Here is a 24,056-nt window from a genome sequence, read left to right as displayed (position 1 = left end):
GAAAGTGGAGAACGGAGTGTCTCCTAGATTATGTTTAAACTAGTACATATTTTTAAGACATGTAAATTTTACGCCCATTTTCACATGTACATGGTCATTTTATTTTTCGAGATGGTACGTAGTGATTCACTCCAAATTTTACTTTCTCCCGAAACTAGGACGTTGGGTGCGGCTTCGAAACTGAGATAAGAATCTGTGTAATATATGGCACCTGTATGTAGGTTATGACCGCAGACTGACCGCGAATTAATGCTATAACAGCAATAATCGAATTGAATACCACTTGATGGTTTTTGAAAGTTTTGTTTTACCTTCACGTTGTTTCCCGCATAAAGCTAAAAAGTTTTGTAGAATGCGGTAATCTCTATGAGGAGCTATTATTTAATTTTTTTTATATTGAATCATCTATCTAGCCTTCTATTGGCTTCATTACGTTAACCACACTGATCTAAATCAATGTATCTGCGGTCAGTGTTATCTCGCGAACATAGAATGTGTCATGTGTCATGACACAAAGAGTACCTATTTATTTCCATTCGATTACGCGAGCGAAGACTGAGGTAAGAGTAGGTTATATATTATGATTCTATGACAAGTATCAAGTATGGCCTCATTCGAAGCGTTTGTGACGTAACAACATACACGTGGAGCGTATATAAAGTAGGTGGCTGTTGGAGATTTTTAATTTATGCCTTGTTTTCATTACATTATTTTTTTTTATTTATGTCTTATTTTGTATAGTTTCATTATCACAGTATCCTGCATAGGTAGACAGAGGGATTTTAGTGTTAGGACACTCCTTTCCCCATTTTCTATCCTAATTCTTGAGGCGTGTTTAGTGGTCAAACTCAACGCCACTCTTTGCATTGTGAGCAGAGTGAAGAAATAAGAATAATTCATTCCGCCGATTGGGAATCGAATCCACGACAAATCCGTTTACAGCTAGACCGTGCCGACCGATCTATATTAGTAAGTACTATTAGCTAATGTCGTCTGTAGGACGGTATGCTTTGTCATTAATCGGGCTAATGTGATTACGTCACGGAATGCCGTCACACGCCACGTTGACATCACTTCTTTTGTTTCATTTCAAGCTTAAAATTTCATTTGACTATTTTTTACCAGCAAATTGATGAGGCCTTCGTGGTGCTGGGGTACAGCATCTGATTGTTAACGCGACGGTTGTGGGTTCGATCCCTGCTCTAGGAAATTAAATTTTTATTTTTTTTATTGGCAACGAGGCAAAGTGCGGCGTTGATTTCCGCCATGCAATACGCAGTGTTTCGCAAATCAGACTGTGCGTGGGGCATGAAGTTATATTCTTTTTAGGTTCTTTCTCCTATCCCTACCTTGTCTTAACGGGAACAAAAAGGTTTCTTCCATTTTCTCATGTCAACGCAAAAAAAATTGTAAATAAGATATTTACTTCTGTACGTTTTTGAGCAAACCAGGAAATGTGACTAGCCTTCGCTACAGATAACTCAGGCTTAAAATTTACCAGAAGTATACCTTAATTATGAGTATACAAGGTTCATATTCGCATATATGCTTTTTTATCACAGTATTTTCCATCTCTTTCACACCTATCTACTCTGTGTAAGTGCAAAAGCGATGCAACATGGAAATTGGCCGCCGGTCTATTTGGTGTTATCGTGTTTTCGCAGCCGCCGGAGCTCTGCGCCGCATAATGTGCTCAACTTGACGGTGTTAAAGTGTGTTTTGTGTTGCTCTTGCATATTAATGTTCCATTTGATTTCGTAGCACGCTGTATAGTACCGTAAATTGTTATACATAAAGTTTATTTTGGACTGTTTATTTTTTTTTATGTTCCAACGCACGGAGAAATATTCTGGACCTTATTTTACGTTTACTTTAGACTGTTATTATCTATAAGTTTTGATTCAAAGCGACTTTGGACTCAATATCCGCAATTTAAAGTCTGTTTTTGCGTGTCCCTGATTAGAATTGTACCCCAAATCGTAAGTTCAACGGCCGCATCTCCCCCATGGTTGACTATGGGATCGTGATGGTGCTTTGTCACTCTTGGGATTGTGAGAGATATTTTTTTTTATTATTAGCTTTATGCTGTGTCCCGCACATAATAGGGTAGGCGGGAACCTTGTGTTAAGTACACTACGTTCCCGTTTAAACCCCATTCCCATGAAAATGGGAACTCACAACCTGTCGCGTTACAGTCGTACGTTTGTGTCTCTGCGCCACGACTGGCCAAAATATTTACTGAAAAAGGAAATACTTTATTGCTGTATCCCGTTAACGACGAAGTGGGCGTAAACATTCCGCTCGCCACTTTTACACTTTTTCACAAAGTTAACCACTTTCGAAATATTGCGTGTTTAAAACTTTACACCGCCGCGTTTTGCCCATCAGAGCGAGGGAATCAAGATGTAAAAAAAAGATCTTGCATACATTTTTCACTATACTTAATACTAATTAAATCAGCTTCCTGCTGTATCTCGCACACAGCAGGGTAGGCAAAGGGAACCTAGTGTTAAGACATTGCGTGTTGAGTGGCAGAACTCAATCAGCTTTGCCTCGATACCAGAGCGAAGAAAAGGAAATATAAAAGTAAATAAATATTTCACTTCCTCGAGTGGGAATCGAACCCATTACCGTCGCGTTACAGTTAATACCCTTGTGCCGCTGCGCGACGATGGCTTCTAATTTTAATTTTTAGTATACAAAATACTATACATATTACTCTATGTGGGTCGCTCATTGTGAAGTAGGCAGGAGAAGATAGTGTAAAGACACTCTGTTCCCTCACTTTCTTTGATATTTCATGTTGGGTGGCGGAACTTAACGCCCCGCTTTCTTTCACCAGAGCGGGCAAATGAGTATGTTAAATGATATCCACTAAAGGGCAAAGTTACGGTACAAACAGGATGACCGAATTAAACACAGTCGGAGCTCACGACTTGCGTGTACGCGTGAGAGTAACGAGAGTATGGCTGGTGTAACATAATGATAATACTTATTTATTATCTTTATAGTTTATTGGTTAAAAAGTGCCTTTGGAGTGTTGGGTGTGGGTTTGGAATGTAGAGGATTTATTTTTTACTTTTAATAAATTTATACATGGCGTAGCTTTAAGTTTGTTCTAAGGTATACATAGTATATGCTATAATATAACTACTACAAAAAAAATAAATTATTTTAAAAAACCTGACTTATTCCCGTTTTGCTTTAAAGTTAGTATACGTACATTAACTGCGCGATATCACAGTGTTTATGAATATTGTATGGTGTCATCAAATGACTGTCCCAGTAGTACAGTATGGTGGGAGCTGTGACCTCTTTAATGGTAGCGGGTTCAATTACTAATACATTATTTAGGACATCATTTAGATTCATGCTTTATATAGATCAGGATTGTGAGAATCTAGTGTTAAGGCACTCTGTTTTCAGCTCTCTACTTCAGTAGTATTGTGTGTAAGAGTGGCGGAACTCAACGCCACGCCTTGCTTTTTGATGACTAAGTATTATTGAAATTTTACAGAATTTCTAGTATCTGTCATTATTTATTAATTAATTAAATAATTCTCAATTGAAGTGTGCTGTTGTGCAAGTTATAGTCATTGTTTAAAAACCTACAAACCCAGTGGGTTCTTAGATATAATCGTATACAGTTTTAGACTAATATATCATATTAGTTTTACGAAGCCGCTGGCACTATAAACGCGACGGTTGACATTGCAACAGATTGTCCTTAAACTGGGTTCCCTCTGTCCACCCCGTTATAGCGTGAAGCTATAAAAAAAAAAAAAGTTTTCATTTATATATAGTAAGAGGCAGTATAATAAGGCAACGTCCTCGGGCCGGTTCAATGTTGCCTGACGCCTGCCTCGCGGTCGTTGGTCAGGGGAACAAAAAAAACTGTAGGTTTCTTTTTATAATATAAACCTATTGTATGTATGCAGGTCCGTCACAGAGCTTGAGCAACGGTAGCCAGTTCAAATCTAGTATAAGGTGTTATAATTTATATGTATATATGTACATATATATGTACGAGTCTCGTATGGTATATACGAGCCCTTGCAGCTTTGACCGCGTCGTCAAATGAAAACAACTCGTTATGCCATGACACATGACACACTCTGGGTTACATTGAAATGATTAACGTCATTTAATATAACCTATACATAAATTCAATAAATGGACTATCAAATACAAAAAAATATTTTTAATTCGGGCCAGAAGTTCCTAAGATAAGCGCGTTCAACCAAACAAACTCTAACTTTATAATAGACTAATGAGAGCAGGTCCCCCGAGGGCCTCAGTGTTGCATCGGATGTCGGTATAACGCAATAGCCTACTTTTAGTACTTATGCACATAGATATCGTTACGTAGTTGTTAGACTTTTTTATTGATGTATTGATGGGTGTGGGTTCGATTTTGTTTTGTTTCATTGTACAGTCTTTTTTTATTTTTTTCCTTTATATAAGTCTCAAATTGGTCTTGGAATCATAGTGAATGTTGTGTTGAGTGTTGACTGCTGTCACTAAAAACGCAATTTCCGAAAATTGGGTGTGTTTTAACACTAGATTTGCTCTGCCTGCCCTGCTATATGTGGGATCCAGCATTTGATTTTAATGACAATAAAACCTTTTAGGGCGATTTGAATCCATAATATTATGGAAGTTACCCAAGAACTGGGCCATTGCGGCTTCTATGTTTGATTTAGAATTACTTAACAAGAAGGTACTCACAGATAGTAAGATAACTTGCGCAAATACGAGTATGTATGTTAGACGTGTAAAGTGCACTGCACTCCGCTTGTGTAGCGCTAGCTAAAAATGTAGCAATAAAGTAGCTTTGATCGTAAACGCGACCGTTGTGGATTCGATTCCCATTCGAGGGTATACATTATTTTCATTTCTTCGCTCTTCAAAATACAGAATATCTCAAAAATTAGGTGGCAGCGGCGTGTGACTGGGTTCGATTCCAATGTGTAGTTATGAATTATTTAATGTTTTTACTTTCTCGCACTGGTGACAAGGCAAAGCGAGCTATTGATTTCCGCCACACAAACAATGTGTTAAAAATTCGGTGGAAATTGGGGTACGGTAATGTCTTAACGCCTGCCTCCCTTTGCCTACGTTGCTATATGCGGGATATAGTGTGAGGGTAACAAAAATAAAAAAAATGTACCTTACCTACAGCCTGCTTGGTGGAGTGCCAGCGGTCGTGAAGCAGACCTTTCTCAATCTCAACTTATCGACTGGAGGCGGGTGATGCAACGTGTGACGTCACACCGCCTCACTGCGCCTTTGTCTTGTCGCGGGCCTCACACTTGTGAGGTTGCTGTTGATAGGCTTATTTATTTATATTATGTATAATATTAAAAAAAGAGAATGACTTCATGTATTCCGTGTAGGGGCCAGAGCAGGCAGAGGGAACCTAGTGTTGAGACACAGGAATGAAAGTAACTCATCCCTCGTGTATACAATCAGATAAAAGCTTTTTTAACCATTAACAGAAATTTTGCGTACTTAGTATACTCTGGCAGTTTTGGTGAGTGACCTCGTCTAAAGGGCACTCGGTGACAATGCTCTTGGAGACAGGTCAATGTGACTTTAGTATGATATTAAGGTTTCCCAAAGGCTTTTAATATTGAACTGGTTGTGGTTCGCGACTTTATTTGCGTGAACTTTGAGACGGCAAATGGCGAACTGCGTTGTTTTCCCGTTCCGTTGGAATTTTAGGAAATTCTCTCCTAGTGCTCTTTTACAATCTGCCCGTCTGTTTAGGCCATTTTTCTAAAGATCTCTTGGATATATTAAGTTTTAAATATTAAAGGTTCTCCTGACCCTTGGAAGATAGACATAAAAATGAAAATTGGCAAGAAGTGGTAACAAATAAAGAGAAAAAAAATGAAATTTATAGATGAAACTATAACAAACTTATATTACATTATAGTATATTATTAGTACCTACTTCGTTTCGTATACAATGAGTGCATACGCCCACCAACAAAATTTTGTAAAACTTATATAAATTGCAGATTCCGTTGACCCACAAAAGTTAAGTTGGTAAGGAGGCCGACTCGCACTTGACCGTTTTTTAGTGTTAGTTTTGCAAAGTGCTAATAGTCTTCCCTTGCTGGTTATCGTTGGCACTCTGTCAAGTGAGGCGGCGTGTCTCAAGCAAAAACTGCTCTGATGATCTGTGATGCTGCGGATACTCTGCAGATATTGCGAGTTACTTCTAAAACCATTTTACCTACTTAGTATTCTGTTCATCTATCTTTACTATTTATAGTAATATTATAAAGCTGAAGAGTTTGTTTGGTTGTAGACGCCTATCTCGGGAACTATTGGTTCAAATCGGAAAATTCTTTGGTACATATTGTTTTATTAATCATACTCGGGGCTTTACAAACAATATAATATTTCCTCTACTTCATCAAAGTAATCGTAAAGAACGGCATTATGTTTCCTCATCATATATGTACCTAGTTAGAGAATGAAGATCAGAATGTCCTACTGTCATTAGGCTCTATCTGCATATCCTTTAAAATTATAGAAATGTGATATGAAAGTGGGGAACGAAATGTCTTATCACTAGGTTTTCTCTGTCTATCCTGCTATATGCGGGATACAGCGTGAAGTTGCTTTTGTTATTTCAGCCATAGCGGTAGGGGGAGCCTTAAAGAATAAAGTAATACTAAAATAATATCTTAACAAAATATGATTTTATATTAATAGTATTTCAAATTTGTTACAGCGATGGCAGCAGCGCGGGCAGCCCGAAGGAGGCATGCGTGGCGCAGTCACCTCCACCCGCGCCCAGCAAGCGACACCCGCCCCACCCCCACGAGCAGAGGAGGATGAGTGTTGGTGAGTTACGGACGGACAGACGAACATACCAAACATACCTAATCTTAATGCAGGAGTCAAAAGTAGAAACTCTTTTAACAGGTCGACAGGGTCACATATCCACAGTTACTGTACGTAGCTTAGGCAACAATATAATAACATAATATCATCGAGCTGACCTGATGATGGAACCCAGACCTGAATAGTTAATAACTCTTCAGAAGTTACTAGTAAACCACTCCAGTTAAGGCTTTTATAGTTATAGGTGTTATAGCACTTGTAGCAGTTGGTGGGGAGAGGCATGTTTTTCTTTATTTTTTGAATATTATTTAAGTTTTCTATAGACATTTTCTTTATTAGATGAACCAACGACGGACGGGCGAGAATAGATTTTATTAGAAAACTCACTCAACGTATGTATGTATGTATGAAACATGTCTTTGGGATTACGGGATCAAGTGAAATCCTAGAAGTGCCCAATCTGCTATAGAATACGGTCACAGTTTTTGACGGTACTCATTTAGGTGGATAGATGGCTACAGTAAAACCGACGAGTCTGAAGTTGAGCTCTCTGAGCTTTTGTAAATTGTCCCCTCGGGAAGAACATATTCAAAAATAAGATTAGTCTCAAAATCAAATCTGCGTCGCCGTCTTCAGCTAACTTCAGGGCTGCCACAACGCGTCGACCGTACTGCATGTTATCTTGATTTCGATCATCCTGGACAGTCGTTTCTTAGGGTAGGCAGAGGGAACCTAGTGTTAACACAACCTGTTCTGCATTTAAAATAAATTAGCTTCACGCTGTGCACACAGCAGGGAGGCATTGTGTGTTGAGTGGCGGAACTCAACGCCGTGCTTTTGTCTAGATACCAGAGTCAAGAATCGGAAATATAAATCTAAGTAAATATTTCGTTTCCTCTAGTGGGGATCGAACCCACAACCATCGCGTACACCTGCGCTACGATGGCCTTACTGTTCTGCACTTTCTGCAGAATTTTTGCTTTGTCTTGTTGCCTGAGCGAAGAACTATGAATTAGAAGACAATGCGTATGACAAAGCGTGAAGCTGCGTGTTTCGTATGTGTAATACAGTGTTTGGCACAGGCGGTGGTGCGGGCGGGTCGCGACGCGCCGAGCGCCGCGCCGCCGGGCCCTCGGAGCGACGACGGACAGGTATACAGTATACTATATCTCGCTCATTTGGTGCACCTATGACGTAATTGCACTTTTTTTAACGTAAAATTTGTATTTTATATGCGAAATGGTTATTTAGAAAGTTCAATTGCAAGTATGATATAGATATAATATAGTTTATATAACGTTTTGAGACATTATATACTTCTATACTTTTTATATAAACTGAAAGAGTTTGTTTGGTTGGAAACCCTTGTCTCAGTAACTAGGGCCCAAATTGAAAATAATATTTTTATGTCCTTGTATTCCACTTTTCTACAAAAAAGGCTATCGGCGATATATGATTATTACGTTAATAGTTTTTTATGTAACTCAGTGTACCCGCAGTTAATTGTTTAGGTAATGTCTTGTTAAATACATTTGACCACGCGGACGAAGTCGCAGGTATAATGTTACTTCAAAGAAGTCAGTCACAAAAATAGACATTGATTAAGGAATAATTGCAATTGGATTTTGTTATTTTTTAAATTTAATATTAATTTCACACTAGTTGACGTCTATGAGTATGGTTTTAAGACCACATCTGACAGGACAGTTGTTGATACTTTATAAATAATTTATTGTATAACAAATGTAGCCGGTAACCATGATTGATGGTACCTTCGATTGTGATTGTGTTTGAATTGCCATACAATCAAAATAATATCAAAAATGTAATGGCTTTTTGAAAGTGCGGCGTTAAGTACTGCCACTCGAAAATTTGGTTTAAATTGGGATATAAAAGTCCAACTGTATTGTTATTGTGTTGTGAAGTCCTTGAAACATTCTGTCAACGTGACGGTTGTGAGTTCGATTCCCACTCGCGAGATGTTAACATTTATTTAGTCTATCCTGTTATATATATGCGGGTTACAGCGCAAATTTGCTTCCTCATAAAATCAGTTACATATACATGACACAGTAGTGATGGTAAAAGCGTGTCAAAAATGATATTATCATTGCGGAATTGAGGTCACAAACACGTAAGTTTCGTGGCAAGCTCCATGGTGGACACTTTCCCCGTTTACGCAATGAGCTGCTGTGAGCCTTTTGAAATTTTATAGTATTATTAGCTTTAAGCTGTGTATCCCGCATATAGCAGGGTAGTCGGAGGGAATCTTGTGTTACGATATTACGTTCACCATTTAGTGTTGAGTGGCGGTACTCAATGATGTGCTTTGTATTGCCATCAGAGCGGGGCAATGATAATATTTAATTACCTCGAGTGAGATTAAAACAGACAACCGTCGCGTTCCACGACGCGACGGTCTTATTTTGTTCTTTTTTTTTTTCAATATAGTTTTTTTCAATGTAGTTACGTCTAAAATATCGATAAACTCATCAAGAGTACAATACAAAATTACGTTAATTATTATCTGTTACATACGAACCCGCTACCCTACAAATACTAAACACAGTACGACCATTTGCTAAAAGTATATTACGCAAACAATAATTATGTAATTACCTATTGAACTGCCCTTCAAAACATAGAACAAGAAGCCTAACAAGTGATATTACGTCGCGAGATCAAAATTTTAAAGCAACCCTCCCCCTTTCACCCTCCTTTCCCCCCTTCCCCTCTCCCTCTCCTCTGTCGTTCACCCCTTTGCCTAATTTCTATGGTGCATACTATTTTTGGCGAGACTCCAAATGAAGGGGTTGTGTTTGACTTTGATGTGGCGCAGTGGCGTTATGTTTTGTGTGTAGAGGTATACTGCGGTGGTTTACAGTTGAATTCTCGCTTGTATGTTATAGTTGATATATGACAATTTATTTTTTCTTTTAATTTCATTTCGTTATCACTATCTTAGGCTGTGAAGCTAAAAAATGAAAAAAAATTTTTTAAAAAGAATAAAAAAATATATACAGAAACTGCTAGTATGTATAATATTCTTCATGGAGTAATCACTGGAGCGCTTCCACGTGTCTATCTAAATAATCCAACACTGTCAGTGTCCCTATCTTTTGTTAAGTTAAACTGAACAGGTATGCCTAAAAATCCAGTAATCTATTGGATGAACTATTTATTGCACCCGTTCTCCCCTATTCACTGTCACGTAACTGGGAATGTTATGGAACTCCGTAAACGAAAATATTTGATTTCCGTAATAAAAAAATATCCGTAACCGAAACCGAAAAAAAATAAAAATCATACAAACTGTCAATAACCGAATCTAATGTTCTCAATTGTTACCAAATTTATCCGAGACGGATAATGCCAAATAATTTTATATTCGTAATCGAAATAAAAACCGATATAGTAGTGTTCCTGTTATATCCAAATCCGTAATGTTACATCCGTAATACGTACATATCCGTAGGTATATACGTTATATTATTGAATTCGGCCGGTAAGCAAAAGTATCTCATCACTCTCTTTATTCCTAGATATATGCCGGATAAAGCCTGAAGATGAACATAAATTAAATCAAATTATGCTTTTTAATATTTAAGCACATTTCTTTTAACTTTTAAGTACATTGTTTTTTATTATTACAGATATACGCGTCAGTCCCGGCGCAGGCGCGGGGCCCTCCGCGGAGACCCCGCATCTCCATCATGCACCTCATCATCATCACATGGTAATCACTAGATACTTTCGTTGTAGTTGAAGTATTAGTGACATAGGTATAAAAAGTAACGGGGTTTTTTAATGTGCTGTTTATTAAATGTGCTATAAAGCTATCGATAAGATAATGATATAGATATGGATTCAATATAAGAAGGAATATTTGAAGATTTTCTAAAAGCAAGTTTTAATTTTGTCATTAACTTTTGGGTATTTGGGGATAATTTTTAACAAAAAATTGGGGACACTACTGAGGAATTTTCGTCTTATAACCCCTAAAAGAGAATGAAGACATTTGGCGTGGATATTATTTGGAAATTTCGGTTATATAGTTTTGGTTCTTGTTTTCTATAATGTCTAAAAATTAGGATCTTTAACAAGTGCATCTTACCTATACTGATTCTTAGCTTCACGTTGTGTCTGTGGGAATCTAGTGGTGGAACCCAAAGAAGCTTCCCTTGAGTGGGAATCGAACTTACAACCGTTTAGGCAGTCGCTGCGCTGCTTTGGCACAATGTGACGGTCTTAATTATAATGAAGTGAATAAAAACTTTCAAACAAAAATTGATATTAATTAGCTCGCGCTTTATTCCAGGACACAAACCCTTTGGAAGGATCAGCGCCGTTAGTGGAGTCTGTAGTGAGCAACGCGGGCTCCTCCGACGGGGAGCTGTCCAGCAAGCCCGGTGACAGTCCCACAAGGAAGAGACGGCGGATCTCAAGACACCTGTCGTCTGGTGAGTTGCATAAACTTTATCGGTTTTTTTATATTTTACTAAAGTAAACAGATAAAAAGATATACGATCTTTTTATCTTCTATCTACATATAGCGATAGTTAAGTTATGTTTAATAATTATCCAATTGATTGTTAAGTTTAATAATTATCCAATTTTTTATGGGAAAAATATATTTGCAGGTGAAAGCAACGTGTCGGTCGCAGCGCCGCCCGTCGAAAGGCGGACGCCGCGACATCACTACCAGCCACCGTAAGTGTACCCAACACATACATACAACTACACATATACACAAACCCACACATACATACCTTTACTATGGCTGACCGACTGGACTTCAAGTCACAAATGTTATGGTTGTAATGATATTTCAATGTATTGATAATTAATGAAAAGAAGTGCATTACTTATCAAAAGATACGGTCCGTAATAGTATAATAATCACAAAAAAACCTTAACTCTTTAAACTCACGGCGTATGACATCAATAAGTCTGAATTCCTATTGCAGTCGTCGCGTCCGCTACTTAAGCGGCAACGGCGCGGGCGTGTGGCACGAGCAGCATGCGCCGCACGCGCACCCGCACCAACATCCGCACCAACACGCGCACCAGCACGCGCACCAACATGCGCATCAACATGGCGGCCATGCGCACCAACATGCGCACGTTGGACACGCGCCACACGCGCACGCGCACCCCGCGCACTTGCAGCACGCGCATCACACGCCCCTGCTGTTGGATATTAACCAGGTGAGATTATAAAAGGGCGGGGAGACGGACAAAGGGTAGAACTTAAAGACATTGGAAAAATGGGAGAGAAGATTATTTTTTTACTCTGAGGGGGAGATCTTTAAGGGATTAAGTTAGAAACATAGAGCTGAGTTTTTTGTTAATTGTGGTATTTCAGATGTCGTTACGTGGCGCTCGTCTCAGCGCGCTGTCGGGCAACGTGGGGTGGCCGCACGCGCACCGTGACCACCCGCCACACCCCGCACATCCCGCACACCCTGCGCGGACACAGGTATGAATACCCCCCAGCCTAGCCCTCTCCCTACCACTATTTTTCTCCCTCATAACACCACTGTCATCCGCCATATGAGTTGAGACCTATTAAGGACATCTCCTCCGACCCTAACATTACTGTCCTTTACTCTCTTCCCATCCTCTGTTATACTAGTGTTACTCATGCATATATGTATGAATTATACATACAATGCGTATGTATGAGAGAAGAGTGGTTAAATTATAAAATAAATTACTTTTAAATTACGTTTTTTTTGGACAAGTAATAAAATAAAAAACACATTTACCAAGTGACGTCAACCAAGATGGCGCTGATTGTCTTTTTGTTCACTACATAACCAAAGCCATCTTGTGTCTATATTTTTTTGTATTTTAAATTTTAAAGATAGATGTATTAAGTATTTAATTATTTAACCGCTCTTTTTATTTTTGTTTTTATAATTATTGTATTTGATGTAATTGCAGGGATTTTTAGAACTACCATTTCTTGATCATAACGTTCTTTAAAATAAATTATATTTTTTTAATCATGGCGACACTCAGCTATTGTGAATTCTTTTATTTTTATTTTTAGTTCTGAAAATACACGAAACACTATCAGATATTATATTTTTTTAATACAAATAACAAATATTACAGTAAAATTCATTACATTGTCTTGTAAGTTAGTTAAGATCATCCGAATTTTATGTTTAGTCTGTAAGTTACACAGATTATGCTAAGTTAGAAAATATGACCAAAAAAAAACATTAAGTAAACAATTTTTGGTAATATTTTTTTATTAAATAATAAAATAATTCTTATTTTGACAATCTGGGCATAGCATAGACACTTGAAGATGTTAAGTTCTGGAACATACTGGATTTAAACATTATAAGGATGTATTTTAAGACTTAGAGTTAATGACAGTGATAAAGGATTGTGAGACTGATTTTTTCATATACATGTTAAATATCCCTTTTTGACTTAATAAGATGACAGAATATCTTCTTAATATAATACAGTCTCACGGTTTTTTTACAATAAGCTATTGCACAGAACGTGAAACGTTATATATTGAGATTAAATATCGAATAACAAAAGAATAAACAATATCAGACAATTTAAGAAAGAGACGAAATTCAAGAACTTAAGTAACTCTTAAAACAGATCTCTTAGAAAGACATAACGGGACTTATTTGTAAGAATTAGATAGAGATGGAATTAGAGTGTTATATAACGTTTGACGGGGTTGAGCAATGGTGATCGCGTGGTGGTACAAGCGGGGCGTGGCGCTGCAGGTGGCGACCGTGGCGGGCGAGCTGTGGCCGGCCGTGCTGCCCGCGCTGCCGCACGCGCACCTGCGCTACCAGGTACATCGCGATACCACACTCACACACTCAGAGACCCCCAACAACACCTAGACATCTCTACACATACTCAAATATCTCCAAACACCTTCAAACATGTCTAAAGACAAGACACACAGATCCAAATCCACCCCTCAACACGTTTAGATACATCTAGATGTAGGAAGTGTCTAGACACTTCCTAAAATCCCCATACACGCACATGTATCCCTCCACAAATATCCACAAATTTCCAAATTCCACATAACACTGTCTAATAAGAGTCTTCACTTTTCTTTACTTAAGGATATAATCAAATACTGTAGTTTATGATCCCTTGGAGAATTGACATTACCTTCAAAACTCCAAGTCCTCATTTAAAAAAAAGTTCACCTCTGACAGTTTAATTCCCATGTTTCAAGTGAAACTTTTATTTATGACTAATTCCTTTCAAGTTTGACTAATCTTCTTAAAATTCCCTTTAACAATTCAATTATTCCTCCTTGTTTTCATATCACAAACAGCAGACTTTATAATACATTTTATAGTTTTAGATTTTTGAAAACCTATTCATGTATTATATTGATACTTAGATGATTTTTTTCTTCTTTCTATTGAATAATTCTTTAAATTTGTCCAAAAGCTTGCATATTTAGCCTCCCTTTTTCACGACTCTCTAGACTCGTTATAACAGCATCTTTGGATATACTAAATACTTTTGTTACTTTTTAGTTATTGTAAGTCCATAAAGTTACTACAGTATTATTAGATTCCTTAATAATACCTGTTTGTCCTTAATATCGTTTTTTATCTTTGCATTTGTTTTCTTGGATAAATAACCAAAGTTCCACCCACCAAGCTCTCCCCACACAGACACACAGATAATTTTACACATGGGCCTAGAGGCGCGTGCATGCAACAAAACCGTTGATTTGGAATCTCTAGAACTTTCCATTACCCCTTCTAGCTTGGTAGAACATTTTGTAATTTATTTGTACACGCTTTGTTTTAAATTTACAACTACCGTACATCTTGTACTCCATCAGATTCAGGAGTTCTTTTCCTGGAATGGTTTTTATCATTCGTGATGGTTCACAAAATGGTCGCGGTCGAACTCGAAGCGTGATTTTGAATATTGTTTATGTAAAGCAAGAGATTTTAGATCAATGCACCAACTCACATTGCACCGCTGCATCGTCTGCGTATAGTTAGGTCGCTGCAGCTTCCTGCCTGACCCGGGGCTCTCGTTAGCGTACATTAGATAGTATCTTAATATAATACTCGTATAGATATAAGGTCTTTGTTAACTGTGCGTGGCTGTGACCTGTGGCTTGTCGATTCTTCTACGACACACTTTTATACAGCCTCCGCCCTCACGTGACTTGTAACATCAATCTTTGATAATTTAAATAAACTTTCAACAGTTGATTGATAGAAGAAATCACGTCAGGGTTGTGTTTTTTATGTAATTTGGTCCCGTTTTCGTCCCTATTACAGCTTAAGGTGTCTGGTGTTGCTTAGATCATTCTCAGGTTGCCTGACATAGGTTAGAGCGCGAGAGTGTCCAAAAACTCGAGGCGCCCGGTGTACTTACGCTTAACACTAATACAACTTTTATTACATTATTTACGCTAACACTGAGGCGGTTTGAGCATTCGTTAAGTATAAGTTAATTTTGTGGCTAATGATTACCTTCTTACAAACTCTAATGTATATTTTATTTACATGTTCATGTAATCCGAGCTCCACGTTACGGGTCACAGAGTGCCGTGGAGGCCGGATGGGCAGTTTTGTAGTAGTGTACTGTTAGCGGTTTGTTTCCTTGAGCTGCGGTGTCACGGCACGCTCGTGCCTCTGACACTGTCCACGCACGGACTGATATGCATGCCCAGATTATATTGTGAAATTGGTAACTTGCGGTGAGGAGGGTACTAGTGTGATTCCAATGTGATAATATGTAAATGTCGCTTGTATAATGTAAGCTTGCGGCGTCGCCGCGTAGTACCGCGGCCTCGCATTCTACGCTCGTTTCTTGTAAGAAATCTTTAATTATTATGTACCGGACGTTGCTTGAATGTGATAGTTACAAGGTGATTGCAAGTCGAGCAGCGTTCGAGCCGACTGATAGTAAAATGGCGTGCGGGAGCGGGCTCACTAATACTTTTACTCACTGTTTTATATTCTATTTATTGTAAGGACGTCCACACTCGCTGCCGTGTATCTATCTACAGCTAGCGGCCTCTGTCGACATCATCACGACCCAGGCGGTGACCGTCTTACTCCTCACACGCTTTTTATTTATTTTGTTGCGTCCTACACCTAGTCTTTTTAATTTCCCATTTTTGTTATTTACGTATATTTTTTACAATTCTTGCAGTTTTTGTGAAAATGCTTTTATATTTTAATATTAACGTACAATAATATTCATAGCTTCTCGGTGGACCTAATGAAACTTCTAGTACATATCGATGCCTAGATATTAGTGGGTAGATAGATATACGGGCAGGTTGGACACGTCCGCTACTGAGCACTGTCATGTTAGAGACTTCTATACAGCTTGGCTCATGTGATCGTGGCCCGCGCATTGCAAACTAAACGTTTATGTACATTGGTAATTAGTTTCCACTGCGAGCGGTGTGTAGGTTTAAGCCAGGCGTTTGGACTGTAAGGGCGGCTGCTAGACGCAGTGTGACGTAGCGAGGTGGCGGTAGGCTGCATAGAACGTGTGCATCACATGATTACCTTATATACCTTACTTTATGTAATACATAGACTCAGTGCACAGTGCTTGATGACATATAGGTACTTGGTGTCGTTCCCAAGCGTTGCCGTGCTCTGTTCCTATTGGTCGACGTTAACGCTTGGTATCGATAAAACCATTCAGTTGTCGATGTTTTATTCATGTTACACTTCCGAACCGACTCTGATTTTTTATTAATTTACTTTTATAATACACGATTATTATTTTTTTATATAACTGTGCCGAACTCCGGCGCCATTTAATAATATGGTAAATGTGTTCATAACATTATAATGAAAACTATGGCGTCGGATTAAGGTTTTACAGCATGCAACACTCAAGCTCATTCTGTTTGGTTCTGTATATACAATTCTGGTGAGTTGCGGGAGTTGTAAACGTTTTGTAATCACTGTTTGTTTATATGAAATATATCTTCATGAAAATGAGGTTATATTTTTTTGTAACGGTATCAAAATGTCTATGGTCCACGTGACTCAGCCGGCCTAGATTGCTGGGATGAAATAAATCTAGCGTTACTTGCTCTTTACCACATAATATTATGCATTTTTTGTTACTTTAACAACTCAGTGCTATGGCCAAAGTAAACTCACTTAGTCCCGGTCGACAGCGACCTCCCAAATATTTTTTCCGAAAACTAACCCTCACGTTAATTATTAAGTATTTTTATTATTCGTGTACCGCATGCATCGATTTCTTACTCGATATATACCTTGTGAATGTGTTCCGTGTTCGTAGTCGTCATAAATTTGCGCCCCGTGTGGTGCGACGCTGGTGAAGTCCGATGGCCAATGAGAGCGCGTCGTCACTATTTTATCGGCCAATAGAACTCAGCCGCGGTCTCACACGGGGTCGCTTTTTGACGTTGCCACACTTTATTTACAGTTTTTGCCGCTAGCAACTCAAGCTTTGGTATTTTGTAGATTGGTTACGTTACAAATGAAAATATTTGGCTGGTCGCTTTCATTATTAGACTTGGCTGTTTCCTACGATATGCTCTTTTTAATGTGAAATAACATTTTTTATACATTATATGGTATAACTACGTGAAGTGTTCGGGTGCGGTATTAACAATATGGGCGCAATAATCTCGTTGACCACTGAGCTCAAAGGTTTTATCTCGTTCCGTTACTCCTTGTGTTTGTGCATTACTTAGGTCTTTTACATTTGAATTTGGTCGTTTATTATTTGGAGCATATATTCTGTTCATATTTTTTGCATTAATTTTAATATCAAATACATTTATATTTATTATTATAATTGCATTATATTAGGAAAAGTTTTTTTTTTAATTAGGCGTGTATTAGTACTGACTGCAAGTTCTCTTGTACTTACTAAACATGTGCTTAATGCTTTCGATTTCTTATTAAATTAAAGAGAATGAGATTGTATTGTATATTTTGGTTTGTTTTATGAGACAATAGTGATCCAAAGACCTCATTATGTAGTTTTTTTTCCATGTCTATATTATATAACACTTCACGCATAAGAGCTTTAATTTTTGATTTCACTTTGGACTGGAACGAGACAAATCTTTTTAGCTTTGAACAATCAACAAGCGCCTTTATTAGCTACTTGTGTTCTGGTTTACGGTATTTTTGTTATATTTCTGTTTCAAAAGATCGGATGCATCATAATATCAGATAATTAGATACTTTTTATTATGTTTTTTTTTTATAAAAAAAAATATTAAAAATTCAATAGAGATGGTAGTGATGCACCCAATTTTGCGTTTACATTGTTGGAGAATTGTGGCGATGAACGTACTTTTTAATATTCTATGCAATGATAACTATGATTTCATTAGATCAACTAAAGATAAAAACCAATACATTACAAAATATCTCAACAATGAGACAAATAAGTAAATCAAAGTTACAGTCATCGCCACGTTCAACCAAATTTCCAAGTCAACTGACATTAAACCAAATATTTGGTGTGCGTCAGATGGGCGGTGTGTACGCGCACGGGCTGCAGTATGGCAGCTTCGCGGCGCCGCGCGGGTTCGCGTCCCCGCCGCACCACCAGCACCAGCACCACGCGCACACGCACTATATCAATTCGCAGGTGAGTATTGTATCGTTGACGATACTGTTGTTAAGTGGCTTTCTGTTTTATTATAGTTATTTTTATTTATTTTCTGTACCAATTATTTAAAAAATATATATTTTTGGAAGTAATGTATGATTTTTTAACATCTAATGATATTTTAACAGAAATTCAAAATTTGTGATTTTGGAGTAAATCACCAATTTATATTGGTAGTTGAACATATAAAAATATAAAAGTAAAGGTTTTTATGTCCTTAAAAATAATATTACACAACTCTTATGAACATGAACATATTTTATGTTCTTTAGCTTTTGTTTTAAAACAAGTGCAAAAATATATATTTATATTATTGCATGCTATATATTTATTTATTTATAATATTTAAATATCCGGACCAGCGAGCCGAGGGTGGTCGTCTAGAGATGTTGGGGAGCGGGGAGGGAGCGCTGTCGCCGTTGCAGCCCACGCCCGACCTACACCATGCGCCGCTGTTACTCGCCACTGAGGTATTTAAAATTGTCTAAATTATCTTAACCGCTTTTATGTATCTTACCTACTTGATTCTTATATCTTATAAATTTTATTTGTATCTAATTTATACATTACACATATATTATATAGAACATTATATAGAACAATTTGTTTGAATCAATAATTGTGAATCGTTGATACTTCCGTCTGTAAAAAGGAGATAATACAGTAGATAAAATAGTTGTCCTTGTGGTACACCTTCAGCATTATACGAAATTACTAATATTAAAAGATTATTATGAATTTTTATAGCCGCGAGGTGCGCCGTTGGAGTTGATGGCGCCGCACCACGCGCGACACGCACTGTCACATCACCACCACGTGAGTTTCTGCTTTAACTTTTGTTTAGCTGGGCGTTTACATTTGCATGCTTGTACTCCTGCACCAAGACGACTCTTTAATATTATTAAATGTCCCAAAATATATCACTTGGCTTCTTTTTGTTACTGTTTTCTACTACTTCGATTTTTTTCTTTAGTTACCTCTGTAGTACAAGTATATGTTGTTTTGTTATGATTTAATTCATAATTAACTTACAAAATGATTGCTATAAACGTTTAAATTGTTATTTTGTAGTCATTATTTCTAAACTCGTACTTACTTCTTCTTAAAATTTAGTTTCTCCATGTTTTACATCCATCATACATGTTTTACTTGTAACGCATTTTTTGTTCGATTCCACAGCGTCGTACAAACGGCGGTGTGGGCGTGAGCGGCGGTGTGGGTGTAGGCGTGGGCATGGGCGTGGTGGGCACAGGCTCGCGTGCCGCACGTCCTTACGTGCGCGCCGCACCGCGCTGGGCCGCGCACCCTCATACTGTACATCATATTCATGCTCAGGTAGGGGAATGATTATTGAGAATATAATTTTTTATAGCAGAGTAGAACCATCTTTTACAGTTGTTACAAATGAAATGTTGTTATATAATTTATGATATACTTCATGACTACATAAATGAACTGGTTTATATATTTTATAAGAAATTAAGATTTAGTAAAAGGAAATGGGAAAGTACTGAGCTTTCCCAACAAGCAATGTGTCGAAAATAAACAATGCATGGATAATGGGGTGTCACTTCCGTTAACAGTTCCATCTGCCTAAACTGCTATACACGGGAAATAACGTGAAGCTATTAAATAAAAATTATATCTGTATAAATTAACTAATTTGTTCCAGGGCGGCGGCGGCCTCGTCCCGGCGGCGCTCCCGGCGCAGCTGCACGTCGCTTCGCCGCTGTCTCTACCGCCGCCTCCTCCCACTTACCAGGTATCAACTAAATACTAATATATCATAACTAAATACTATGAAAATAAATAATTTAATGTGTTTTTTGTATTTTAATGTAGCGTTTGCTTGCTTACTTGTTCATTGATTCATTTATTATTTTTAAAATATTTATTTATTTTTATAAATTCACTCATTTATTCATTCATTTATTCATTTATTTGCTTTTCTTTATATCGTGTTTACATACTGAGTTACTGACTATACTGATTATTGAGTAGCGTAATTCAACACCGCCCTTTGTCTTATTATCAGAATTAGGAAAAGGAACTAAACTTTACTCTTAAGTGGGAATCGAACCCATAACCATCGCGTTTATAGTCAGATGCTACAACCTCACACCACAACAGCGTCAACATATAATGTTTCTAACATATAATTCCTAATGATAACGTTTCTCTATAGTTAAAAATATTTTACAGGTGTTCCTTAACTTACTAGCAATGTTCCCCCTCTCACCGTACGCCGAGGCGCGTGACGAGACCGGCGACTCTCCCGAAACGGAGAACTACGAGGCACTACTCTCACTCGCGGAGAGACTCGGCGAGGCTAAACCCCGCGGCCTTGCTAGACACGAGATTGACCTCCTGCCCTCGTACAAATACTCTGAAAGAGGCCCGGGGGGTGTTGCGGGTGCTGAGGGTGTTTCGGGCGGCGCGGGGGGTGAGCAGACGTCGTGCGTGGTGTGCATGTGCGAGTTCGAGGCGCGGCAGACGTTGCGCGTGTTACCTTGCGCTCACGAGTTCCACGCCAAATGTGTAGATAAATGGTTGAGGGTAGGTTGATGTTTTTTGTGCTCTGTTTTTTATTGATTTTAAAGTAATTATAAGTCTTCTGAAATAGATATAAATAAGAAGACATAAAAAAGATTTTTGATTTACTTAATTAACTCATCAGTCAGTGAGTTTATATAAATATACGAGGTTTCCATCTTGGTCCTACTATTCAAAATTGCATAAGTTTGTCTGTTTATTCTTTTTCAATATTATTTTGTATACAATTCTAATTGTAAGATTTATTTAACTAATAAGATCTTTGATTTTTGCAATTATAAAACAGTTCAAATGAAACTCTTTAATATGATTAATCGCGGATGGATATTCGGCTGTGTGTGAGCATATAGCGGAGAAGCTACATTCTCGTCATAGAGAACAGTTATATCTCTAGAATGATGCGTGGGAGTTCTTAAAAATCCTAATCACAATTAAGAAGGCGGAAACTTTCTACCGCTTGGGACCCACTCATAAAAACTTTAAAGTTTGAGACTTCAACCCACCATACCAGAGGGCAAAATACAGCCTGCTCATTCTGCAAGAATGTAGGGCAATACGCGAGGCAATTAAGAAATCATTAGCGGTAGTTTTATATAATAATTATATCAACTGACACACGAATTCCTCAGTCTACCCGTGACCACGGACCACCGCAAAATGTTTGAAACAACGAATTCAATAATATATTATACTAAATATACGCGACTAATCCGGTTAGTTTTTTAAAGTTACTTAAGTTCTGGTGTAAGCGAGACAACAAATTGTCTGTCTCGTTCTTACTATAAGATCTTTTTGTATTAGATGAGCCATTCGTGCTTCTTACATTACTATCGACCCGCCCACTGCTTCTTCTTCTGAAACTTAATTTTATATTTTAGCCAAAATATATAAAATTATCACATAAATTGTAGTCCTATATGTTATTCTTATAGTTATATGTTATTATATATATATATATATGTAGTTATATTACTGTAAAGTTTTATCTAAATCCATTGAATATTTTTTGCGTGAAATTAGCAGAGACATTAATATTAGTAGGGTATCTTAACTAATATGTCTTTTTATTCTATTCCAGTCAAACCGAACGTGTCCTATATGCAGAGGGAACGCGTCAGAGTATTTCAACAACACGGAGTGACTTAGTGTCCCTGCTCTCCGCCTTCGCGATTTTAGTGACCGGATACGACAACACGAGTTGAATGACATTAAATCAATAAAATGTCAGCCAAATTGTGTAAAATGTGTTGTAATAATGTAACGTTTTGCCAAAAAAAAAACTAAAGGTGGGACGATGCTCTGTCTTGAAATCGAACTGGCTACACATTTTTATTTCTTATATATAAAATTATTTTTTTGTTTAATTTTTTCCTTATCATTTGTGAATTTGAATTAATTACCCCTTTTTCAATGCCCCTATATTGATAGACTATAGGAGTTTTACATTTCATAGTTCTTTACTTATATTATCTATTATAATGTGCACCATTTTCTTTCCGTAGTTTCTTTGTAACGGGAATTTGAAGTGACTACACTTTTTTAGTAATAAATTATAATGAAAATATTATAGTTATATCTCTTATCTATTATAATGTAAGTCATCTTTTCGTATTTTAACAGTTATTTTTGATGAGTGAGCAAGACAGAATATCGCCGCCATCTTCCATCTCTTTCTATACTTCCGAAGTTACCCGAATATATAAAAATAGTTTTGTACGTGTGATTAATGAACTATTATAATTAATAATATGTGAGTGTGCGTTGAAAAATACGCACCATTTTGTAATGTATAGGATTATTTTGTATCTGTAATTTGTTTTTAAATATATGTACGTTTAGGTCTTTTTTAAATATTTGTTATTCTTGAAGCATGCATTTTTTCGCTTTTTAATTGTAAATCTCTTTTTCGTTCTTATTTCTCATTTTTGTTTTATTTTTGTGTGCAATGTTAGCGGAATGCTTGAAATCAGTATGAAGTTTGTTTTGTTTTAGTTTTTTTTTTACTTTAAATGAATGTGTTTTTTTTTCAATTTTTTTGGGAAGTTTCGTTCCCGTTTGAAGCAATAATTGTCGTCGTGCAATAAGTGTGTAAAACTTTAACGAGTTTATTAGAAATTGTAAATAATATGGGTTTCTTCCGTTAGTCTTGTGCTTTATTCGCTAGTGTGTGTTTGTTTTTGGTATGTTCTCACTTGACCAACTGAGGAAAAAAATCACAAGATTATTACAAATGAAGGTAAAATGGTAGTAAATTTTTTATTAAATAATAGTGAGAGCAAAGCCGTGGTCTTAATTTAGTATATATTTGTATGAGATATCACACAATAATTTTTTTTAGTAAAAGCATGTCAACATATATTATTATATTTGAACGCCATTTTGAATAGACAATTCATTTAAAGTTAAGTTAATTTTTTTTTCTCCTATCGTTCTTGTTACGTTTTTCTTGCTAGTGTCAATAGAAACACTGTGTTACAGCTTAAATTAAAAAAGAAAAAATCTTGTTTCTAAAGAAATAAAAATAATACAAATTAATATTTTATTTAAATCAAATAAAAAAAATATGATTAAATAAATTATGAGTTAAAAAAATCAAAATTTAGTTCTTTTTTCATATGTAAGTATTAAGTGGTAACACAGTGTATACAGGGTGTTGGCTTCCATTATTTAGGTCTTACTTTAGGTACTGTAGGAAATAGCGCTGTAATTGTTATTTTGCTGTTGATCTGCCTCTGCGTCACATATACATACAAATAAACAAAAAATATAAAATATTACGTAAAAAATTGTAGAAAACCCGGAAAGAGTAATATTTTTTTTAAAAAGGATTTTTTTAAATGAATCATACAAACAAACATATAAATACGCAAATAGATAAACGCTCAAAAATATTACATAATACTCTTCAAAATTCATACAAATATATTTTTTTATAAGTTGTGAGGCAGACTTTTTCCTAATAGGTTTTCGACAGAGTGCCGTTAGGTGCG

The 24,056-nt window shown here is 36.9% G+C and overlaps 1 protein-coding gene across 2 annotated transcripts in view; it reads left to right on the top strand.

The window, feature by feature from the left end:
• The window catches only part of LOC146530288 (uncharacterized), a 42,071-nt gene extending 18,506 nt beyond the window's left edge, over nt 1-23,565 (top strand). The window contains exons 2-16 of one of the 2 annotated variants that reach the window (XM_085200030.1): nt 6,746-6,858; nt 7,941-8,009; nt 10,512-10,594; nt 11,177-11,318; nt 11,499-11,568; nt 11,826-12,066; nt 12,224-12,337; nt 13,620-13,691; nt 18,373-18,492; nt 18,876-18,983; nt 19,261-19,329; nt 19,693-19,848; nt 20,186-20,275; nt 20,716-21,069; nt 22,145-22,319. In XM_085200030.1, the coding sequence (XP_085056156.1) occupies nt 6,746-6,858; nt 7,941-8,009; nt 10,512-10,594; nt 11,177-11,318; nt 11,499-11,568; nt 11,826-12,066; nt 12,224-12,337; nt 13,620-13,691; nt 18,373-18,492; nt 18,876-18,983; nt 19,261-19,329; nt 19,693-19,848; nt 20,186-20,275; nt 20,716-21,069; nt 22,145-22,207 (1,864 nt within the window). In that variant the 3' untranslated portion in view covers nt 22,208-22,319. Of the gene's footprint in view, nt 1-6,745; nt 6,859-7,940; nt 8,010-10,511; nt 10,595-11,176; nt 11,319-11,498; nt 11,569-11,825; nt 12,067-12,223; nt 12,338-13,619; nt 13,692-18,372; nt 18,493-18,875; nt 18,984-19,260; nt 19,330-19,692; nt 19,849-20,185; nt 20,276-20,715; nt 21,070-22,144 lie in introns of both variants that reach the window. The other variant, XM_085200031.1, reaches the window with a different exon arrangement.
• Nucleotides 23,566-24,056: the final 491 nt, after the last annotated feature.

This window comes from Heliconius melpomene, chromosome 17, assembly GCF_056956725.1.
Source record: "Heliconius melpomene rosina isolate 202511_hmr_F chromosome 17, ASM5695672v1, whole genome shotgun sequence".
NCBI lineage: Eukaryota > Metazoa > Arthropoda > Insecta > Lepidoptera > Nymphalidae > Heliconius > Heliconius melpomene.
Note: the sequence above shows the minus strand (reverse complement) of the source record. Positions and strands in the feature narration are given on the sequence as shown.